This window comes from Carlito syrichta, unplaced genomic scaffold (genome assembly GCF_000164805.1).
Source record: "Carlito syrichta isolate Samal-C Ts95f unplaced genomic scaffold, Tarsius_syrichta-2.0.1 Scaffold135610, whole genome shotgun sequence".
In the NCBI taxonomy this organism is placed as follows: Eukaryota; Metazoa; Chordata; class Mammalia; order Primates; family Tarsiidae; genus Carlito; species Carlito syrichta.
Window position 1 is genome coordinate 35,209 of NW_007079706.1, and position 8,781 is coordinate 43,989.

At 45.4% G+C, this 8,781-nt stretch overlaps 1 protein-coding gene across 2 annotated transcripts in view; it reads right to left on the bottom strand.

Moving 5' to 3' along the window:
* Nucleotides 1-8,781, bottom strand: part of KIF3B (kinesin family member 3B) — a 25,085-nt gene that overhangs the window by 12,458 nt on the left and 3,846 nt on the right. For both annotated transcript variants that reach the window (XM_008049440.1, XM_021708243.1), the window contains 3 exons: nt 7,192-7,293; nt 6,857-6,979; nt 6,630-6,748 (listed from right to left, as the gene is read on the bottom strand). In XM_008049440.1, the coding sequence (XP_008047631.1) occupies nt 6,630-6,748; nt 6,857-6,979; nt 7,192-7,293 (344 nt within the window). The remainder of the gene's footprint in view (nt 1-6,629; nt 6,749-6,856; nt 6,980-7,191; nt 7,294-8,781) is intronic.

The window sequence follows — 8,781 nt, forward strand, 5'->3', positions numbered from 1 at the left end:
GCACTTTGGGAGGCCGAGGCGAGTGGATTGCCTGAGTCCACGGGTTCAAGACCCACCCAGGCAACTTGGTGAGACCTCATCTCTACAATAAGTCAAAAAAATTAGCCGGGCGTGGTAGCACACGCCTACAGTTCTGGCTGCTTGGAAGGCTGAGGCAGAAGGATCACTGTAGCCCAGCAGGTTAAGGCTGCGGTGGCCGGGAGCATGCCACTGCACTCCAGTCTGGGTGACAGAGTGAGATTCCAACTCAAAAAACAAAAAACAAAAAAAAACAATGTCATATAAAATAGAATTTAAAAAAAAAATTGTCAGGGCACAGTGGCTCATGCCCGTAATCACAGCTCTTTGGGATGCTAAGATGGGGAGTTGCTTGAGCTCAGGAGTTCAAAACCAACCTGGGCAACAAAATAAAATTTCATCTTTATAAAAATTCAAAAAATTAGCCAAGCATGGTAGCACACACCTGTAGCCACAGCTATTTGGGGGACTAAAGCGGAAAGGTAGCCTGAGTCTAAGAGGTCGAGACTGTGATGAGCCATGATTGTGCCATTGCACTCCAGCCTGATCAGAGTGAGATTTTTGACTCAATTTTAAAAAAAGGCCAGGCTTGGTGGCTCAGCCTATAATCCCAGCACTTTGAGAGCCAAGGCAAGTAGATTGTTTGAACCCACGGATTTGATACCAGCCTGCAAAATTGGCGAGACCACACCTCTACAATAAATCAAAAATTAGCCAGGTGCCGCAGCACACACCTGTAGTTCTGGATCCTTGGAAGGCTGAGGCAGAAGGATTGCTGGAGCCCAGCAGGTCAAAGCTGGGGTGGCCATGAGCAAACCACTGCGCTCCAGCCGAGGCGATGGAGTGAGACTCCAACTCAAAAAAAAAAAAAAAAAAAAGCAAAAAACCAAAAACTCAGGTAGAAACGTAACAAAAGAAGTGCAAGACTTGTACACTTTTACACCAAAAACTACAAAACATTCTTGAGAAAAACTAAAAAGTAGTAAATAAATCATCCATGAACATCCCATGTTCATGGATCCAAACATTTAATTTTTTTGCTTTTTTTCAAGTCAAGGTCTTACTCTGTCCCTTAGGCTGGAGTGCAGTAGCACAATCACAGCTTACCAGCTTTGACCTTCTGGGCTCAGCCTTTCAAGTAGCTAGGACTACAGGTGCATGCCACCACACCCAGCTAATTTTTTGAGTTTTTATAGAGACGAGGTCTCGTCATGTTAATGAGGCTGGTGTTGAACTCCTGGGCTCAGGCAATTCTTCCACCTCGGCCTTCCAGTGTGCTGGGATTACAGGCATGAGCTACCACATCCAGCCTAAATATTGGTAAGATGACAATATTCCCCAAATTAATCTATAGACTCAGCACAATCACTATCAAAATCTCAGCTGGCATTTTCACAGAAATTGGCAAGCTGATCTTAAAATGTACAAGCATAGCCAGGTGCAGTGGCTCAGCCTATAATCCCAGCACTTTGGGAGACCAAGGCGAGCGGCTTGCCTGAGGCTGGGGGTTTGTGACAAGCCTGAGCAATTTGGTGAGACTGTGTCTCTACAATAAATCACAAAAATTAGCTGGGCATGGTGGCATGCCTCTGTATTTCCAGTTACTTGGAAGGCTGAGGCAGAAGGATTGCCTAAACTCAGCAGGTCGAGGCTGTGGTGGTCATAAGTGTGTCACTGCACTCCAGCCTGAGTGACAAGATTGAGACGCCAACTCAAAAAAAAAAAAGTACAGACATACCTCAGAGACACTGTAGACTTAGCTTCAGACCACTGCAATAAAGCCAAGTATCACAATAAAGCAAGTCACACAAATTTTCAGTTACCCAGTGCATAAAAGTTATACTATACTGTAGTGTATAAACTGTGCAATAGCATTATAGCTAAAAAAAGTACATACCTTAATTTTAAAATACTTTACTGCAGCCGGGCTCGGTGGCTCAGCCTGTAATCCCATGCCTTTGGGAGGCTGAAATGAGTGGATTGCCTGAACCCGCGGGTTCAAGACCCGCCTGGGCAACGAGACCTCATCTCTACAATAAATCAAAAAATCAGCCAGGCGTGGTAGCACACGCCTGTAATCCGGCTACTCGGAAGGCTGAGGCAGAAGGATTGCCGGAGCCCAGCAGGTCGAGGCTGCGGTGGCTGGGAGCGGCCACTGCACTCCAGTCAACTCAAAAATAAAAAAATAAATAAAATACTTTATTGCTTATAAATGCTTACACAGAGACACAACGTGAGACACAACATTTTTCCAACAGCACAGATAGACTTGCTTGATGCAGGTTGCCATAAACTTTCAATTTGTAAAAAACATAGTATTTGTGAGGTGCAATAAAGTGAAGTGCAGTAACACCCAGGGATACACATACATGGAAATGCAGGGACCCAAACAGCTATAACAATCTTGAAAAAGAACAAGGCTGGAGACCCAAGCTTACTGATTTCAAAACTGACTTCAAACGGCAGTAATTAGAACAGTATGATATTGACATAAGGACAGATAAATAAACAGTATTGGAAGTACAGAAAGAAACCCTTACATGTATGGTCAACTGACTTTTAACAAGGGTGCCAAGACAATAAAACGGGGAAAAAAGAGTCTTTTCAACAAACGGTGCCTGGATGACTGGGTATCTGCTTGCAAAAAAATACACCTGGAAGCCCACCTCACATCATATACAAACATTAACCCCAAATGGGTCACAGACCTAAACATAAGAACTAAAACCACACACCTCTTAGGAGACCTAGAGAATGGACACCTGCTTACAAAAAACTTATACCTGAATGTTCCCAGCATTATTCATAACACCCAAAGAGCAGAAATAACCAAAATGTCCATAAAATAACGAATAAATAGATAAAGGATGGTATATTCATACAATGGAAGATTATCTGGCCATAAAAAGGAATAAAGTATTGATACATGCTATAATATGGATGATCCTTGAAAACATTATACTAAGTGAAAAATGCCTGTCACGAGGGCCACATTATTCCAGGTATAAATTTATATGAAATGTCCAGAATGGGCAAATTTAGATACAACATCAAAAGTAAAAGAAACAAGCCGGGCTCGGTGGCTCAGCCTGTAATCCCACGCCTTTGGGAGGCTGAGGTGAGTGGATTGCCTGAGCCCGCTGGTTTGAGACCTGCCTGGGCAGGCGAGACCTCATCTCTACAATAAATCAAAAAAATTAGCCGGGCGTGGTAGCGTGCGCCTGTAGTTCCAGCTACTTGGAATGCTGAGGCAGAAGGATTGCTGGAACCCAGCAGGTCGAGGCTGCAGTGGCCGGGAGCGGCCACTGCACTCCAATCTGGGCGACAGTGAGACTCCAACTCAAAAAAAAAAAAAAAAAAAAGTAAAAGAAACAAAAGAAAATACAGCTAAATCGAACTATATAACAATTGAAATCTTTTGTGCTGCAAGCAATACCATTCAGAAACTAAAAAAATAACCCTAGAGAAAGTATTTACAAATCATGGATCTGATAAGGGATTAGCATCCAGAATAAGTCAAGAACTCTTAAAACTCAGTAACAAAAAGACAAATAACACAATTTAGAAATGGGTAAAGGGTGTGGTGGCTCACGCCTGTAATCCCAACACTTTGGGAGACCAAGTCAAGAAGAATGTTTGAACCCAGGAGTTCGAGACTAGCCTGGGCAACATAGCAAGACCTCGTCAATACAAAAATATAAAATGAGCCAGGTGTGGTGATGCATGCCTGTAGGCCCACCTACTCGGAGGCCTGATATGGAAGGATTGCGTGAGCCCAGAAGATCAAAGCTTTGGTGAGCTGTGATGGTGCCCCTGCCCTCCAGCCTCAACTCAGAGGGGAAAAAAGAAGAAATGAGCAAAGAATTTGAACAGACATTCCTCCACAGAAGATACACAAATGTCCAATGAGCACATGAAAAAGATGTTAGATATCATCAGTCATTAGAGAAATGCAAATCAAAACCATAATGAAGTATCACTTCATACCCATTAGGATGGCTATAATAAAAAAGACAGACAATAACAAATGTCAACAAGGATGTGAAGAAATTGGTGCCAGAAATGTAAAATGTACAGTCATTGTGGAAAACAGTTTGGCATTTACTCAAAAAATTAAACATTGAGTTACCACCTGACCCAGAAATTCCACTCCTATGAATACATCTGAGAAATGAAAACACATATCCATACAAAATCTTATACTTATAGCAGTACTATTCATGATAGCCAAAGACTAGAAATAATTCAACTGCCTACAAACTGATAAATAAATAAATAAAATGTGGTCTATTCATACAAGTCAGCATGATTGAGTCATAAGAAAGACAGAATGGGCTGGGTGCAGTGGCTCACATGTATAATCCTAGCACTTTGGGAGACGGAGGCAAGAGGATTGCCTGAGCTTATGGGTTCCAGATCAGCCTGCGCAACATGGCAAGATCTCTTCTCTATAATAAATCAAAAAATTAGCCAGGCCCACTGGTGGTGCATGTCTGTAGTTCCAGCTACTTGGAAAGCTGAAGTGGAAGGTTGCCTGAACCCAGCAGGTGGAGGCTGTGGTGGCTGTTAAGTATGCCACTGTACCCCAGCCTGGGTGACAGAGTGAGACCCCAACTCAAAAAAAAGAAAGAAAAAAAGACAGAATGGTGTTGGAACTGTTAGATGCCTGCTGATTCATGCTGCAGCATGGATGACCACGAAAGCACTGTAGTAAGCAAAAGAAGCCAGTCACAGAAGCCTACATACTATATGATTACACCTATATGAAATGTCCAGAATAGGCAAATCCACAGAAACAGAATGCAGGTGGGTAGTTACTTCAGGTTAGGGAAGGGATAATGAGGCGTGGCTGCTAATCAGTACAAGGTTTCTATTGAGGGAACAAAGATGTTCTAAAATTAGATTGTAGTGATGGTTTCAAAATCTTATGAATACATTTTAAAAACGCTGATTTGTATTTTAAATAGATGAACTGTATGCTATGTGAAGTATGTTTTTTTTTTTTTTGAGTTGCAGTCTCACTCCTTTGCCCAGGTTGGAGTGCAGTGGCACGCATGCTCACGGCCACCCCAGCATTGAAAATCTGGGCTCCAGTGGACCTTCTGCCTCAGCCTTCCGAGTAGCCAGAACTATAGACATGCACTACCACACCCGGCTATTTTTTATGTTTTATTGTAGAGACGAGGTCTCACCAAATTGCCCGGGCTGGTCTTGAACCCACGGGCTCAGGCAACCCACTCGCCTCAGCCTCCCAAAGTGCTAGGATTACAGGCTGAGCCACCAAGCTCAGCCGACAAAAAGCTTCTAAAAATAGCATTGTGTAGCCGGGCTTGGTGGCTCAGCCTGTAATCCCGCGCTTTGGGAGGTTGAGGTGAGTGGACTGCCTGAGCCCACGGGTTCGAGACCCGCCTGGACAGGCAAGACCTCATCTCTACAATAAATCAAAAATCAGCCGGGCGTGGTAGCGCGCGCCTGTAGTTCCAGCTACTCGGAAGGCTGAGGCGGAAGGATCGCCGGAGCCCAGCAGGTCGAGGCTGCGGTGGCCGGGAGTGGCCACTGCACTCCAGTCTGGGTGACAGAGTGAGACTCCAACTCAAAAAATATATTTTTTTTTAATGAAAGATAGATGACAAAAGCCTGTTAATCATTATTGACTCTGAGTAATGGGTATTTGTGTGTTCATTATGCCATTCAAAAACCTGTTGCAATAAAAAGTCAAGTTAATAAAAGTTTCCCTCTTATCAATAAATAGATGTGAGGCCAGAACCTTTAAAAGCTTCAAGATAGCCTGTAATCCTAGCACTTTGGGAGGCTGAGGAGAGATTGCCTGAACTCAGGGATTCGAGACCAGCCTGGGCAACCTGGTGAAACCTCATCTCTACAATAACTCAAAAAATAAGCCAGGCATGGTAGCACATACCTGTGGTTCCAGCTACTTGGAAGGCTGAGGTGGAAGGATCGTCTGAGCCCAGCAGGTCAAGACTACAGTGGCCATGAGCATGCCACTGCACTCCAGCCTGGGTGACAGAGTGAGACTCTGACTCAAAAAATAAAAATAAGAAAATTTAAAAAATAAAAAACCTTCAAGACAGTATGGTGGAAGGGAACTTGGATATCATCTATAAAGTCTTTTTTTTTTTGAGTTGGAATCTCACCATTGCTCAGGCTGGAGTGCAGTGACGCACTCATGGTCACGGCAGCCTCGACCTGCTGGGCTTAAGCAATCCTTCCACCTCAGCTTTCCAAGTAGCTGGAACTACAGGCGCGCGCTACCACACCCAGCTAATTTTTCTTGAATTATTGTAGAGATGAGGTCTTGCCAAGTTGCTCAGGCTAATCTCGAACCCATGGGGTCAGGCAGTCTTCTCACCTCGGCCTCCCAAAGTGCTGAGATTATAGGCATGAGCCACCACGCCTGGCCTATAAAGTCATTCTTAACAGATGGGACCCAGAGAAGGAAAATAACTTTCTTAGGAATACACAAAAGACAGGGTGGCAGGAGTCAAGCTGGAGAGAAGTGGGCAGGGACCTTGTCCTCGAGGCGTGTCTAGCTTAACAAGACTGAGGACCCAGCAAGCAGCTTGTGAGTACAGGGAAGGCCCAGCACCTACTTGAGCTTCAGCTCCCTGGTGAGCTCATTCTGAGTCTGCTCCAACTCTTGGCGCTTCTTGATGTGCTCTTCTTGGAGGTCGTGGATCTCAGCCTTCACTGCCTGAAGCTTGGAGAAGAGCTGGAATGGAAGGGAGAGGCAGGTGAGGAGGGCTTTCAGTCAAAGGGCAGAGTGCTCTTTCCCCACCAAGTCTCAGGGTACCTCTGCCTGGTCTCATTCCTTTTATACCTTTTTGAGTTTTTTGGTCTTAATGTCCACCTCTTGCTGCAAGGAGCTGTACGTCTCTTTAAGTTCCAAGGTCTCCTCATCTCGACTTTCCATCTGTTGTTGGATTTCTCTTTCTCTGCGTTTCTGAGCAACATCATAAAAAATCCGTCAGTGTGCCATAGAGACTATGTCTATACAAGAATACAGGGCTGGGTGCTCCAGATCAGAGTCTTCAGCTAGGACGAGGCTGACACATCATTTTCATTCCCTCTGAGAGAGTCTAGCACAAAACACATTTGCTCTGTAGTATAAACACACCTCATCCACCCCTCTCCCCAAAAAGAGCGAACAGTTACCTGCTCTGCAATTTCCTGTCGTTTCTGCTCCAGGATTTTCTGCTGTTCATTCGTATGATCTACAATATTTTTTCCTCCAACAAGCAGCTTGCTCTCCATGGCCTGAGTGAGAAACAAAGTAGAATCCATCTCGTGAACCATCTCCCTCAGAGGGGAGCCTGTGAAAGACAAAGAGCTCAGGCTTGAACCAAAAGGGACAAGCTCTGGGAAAAAGCCACTGTGCTTAGCTGTACGTTCTACTGATGACCCGTGGCTGATGTGGTCTCCCCAGAGGCTTTGCCTCAGGAGCACTGGATACAGCTGCTTCAGACATGCATGAGGTGCAGATGTCCTTAGCAAAACATTTTTTTGGTTTGTTTCTACAAAGTATTAGCCCCACTTAGAAAAGATCAAGCAGCTCCTATGTGCTAGGTAGTAGGGATGCAAGTGTGAGTTCGAATCACAAAGCCCAGAGTCCACTGAGCAACACAGGCAAGTGAGAAGTTTTAGCCACAGGCTACCAAAAGCCACTATGAGGAAAGTACAGCAACCCATGGGAGAGGCACACTGGGAGGAGAGAATTCAGATTTCTGGAGGGAGCCAAGGAAAGTTTCCTACCTGAAGGGTCTTCTACACAGACAGCTGAAGTAAAAATTAGGAACTCGCTAAGACAAAAAAAGAAGGTTTTGTGTGTGTATGTGAGGGTAGGGTAGGAAGAGATGACACATGAAGCTGGCCTGAAGCCCTGCTGAGGAGACTAAGCTTGACCCTGAGAGCCTGATGCGCTCTTGGAGCATGAGGATACACACTCAGATTTGCGTTTTAGAAACACTGCTTCCTTGCACTGTTTGGCAAGGAAGTTGGCAAGGGGCTAGCAGAATGGAGAGAGACCAGACTAGAAGCTGCTGCGGGGTCTGAGTCTGGGTTAGGCCTCCTTCCTAGAGGGGAAGGTAAAGAAGACAGGTCCACAAGACCTTGACAAGGCAGGATCCAGAGACCTTGGGCCTGACTGGGCCATAAGAGAGATGGAGGGGCCACTAGCAAGGACAACTCCCAGGATCCTGCTTCAACGAGCTAAGGCAGGAGCAGGCTCTGGGTGGCCAAGAGCATCTCACCAGAGATGCCCAGTTGGTAGAAGGTGATAAAGCCTGGATGGCAGGAGATAGCTCTGGGCTAGATATACAGATTGGGAGGCTTCAGTGTTAAGATGGGGCTGAAGCCATGGGAATGATTTGTCCCTGAAAAGCATGGAACCCCAAAACTCCACAACCTGCCTTTTGAGGAACATATTATAAACACTCACTATAACCCGGCTGCCAGTGAGTCCTTGGTCCCTTCCTCTTTTCTCAAATGAAGACGCTAAACTGAATGACTAGCCTCCACCCCCACACATATACCTTTCAGTTCTTTTTTTTTTTTTGAGTTGGAGTCTCACTCTGTCACCCAGACTGGAGTGCAGTGGCCGCTCCCGGCCACCGCAGCCTCAACCTGCTGGGCTCTGGCGATCCTTCCGCCTCAGCCTTCTGAGTAGCCAGAATTACAGGCACGCGCTACCATGCCCGGCTAATTTTTTGATTTATTGTAGAGATGAGGTCTCGCCTGCCCAGGTCT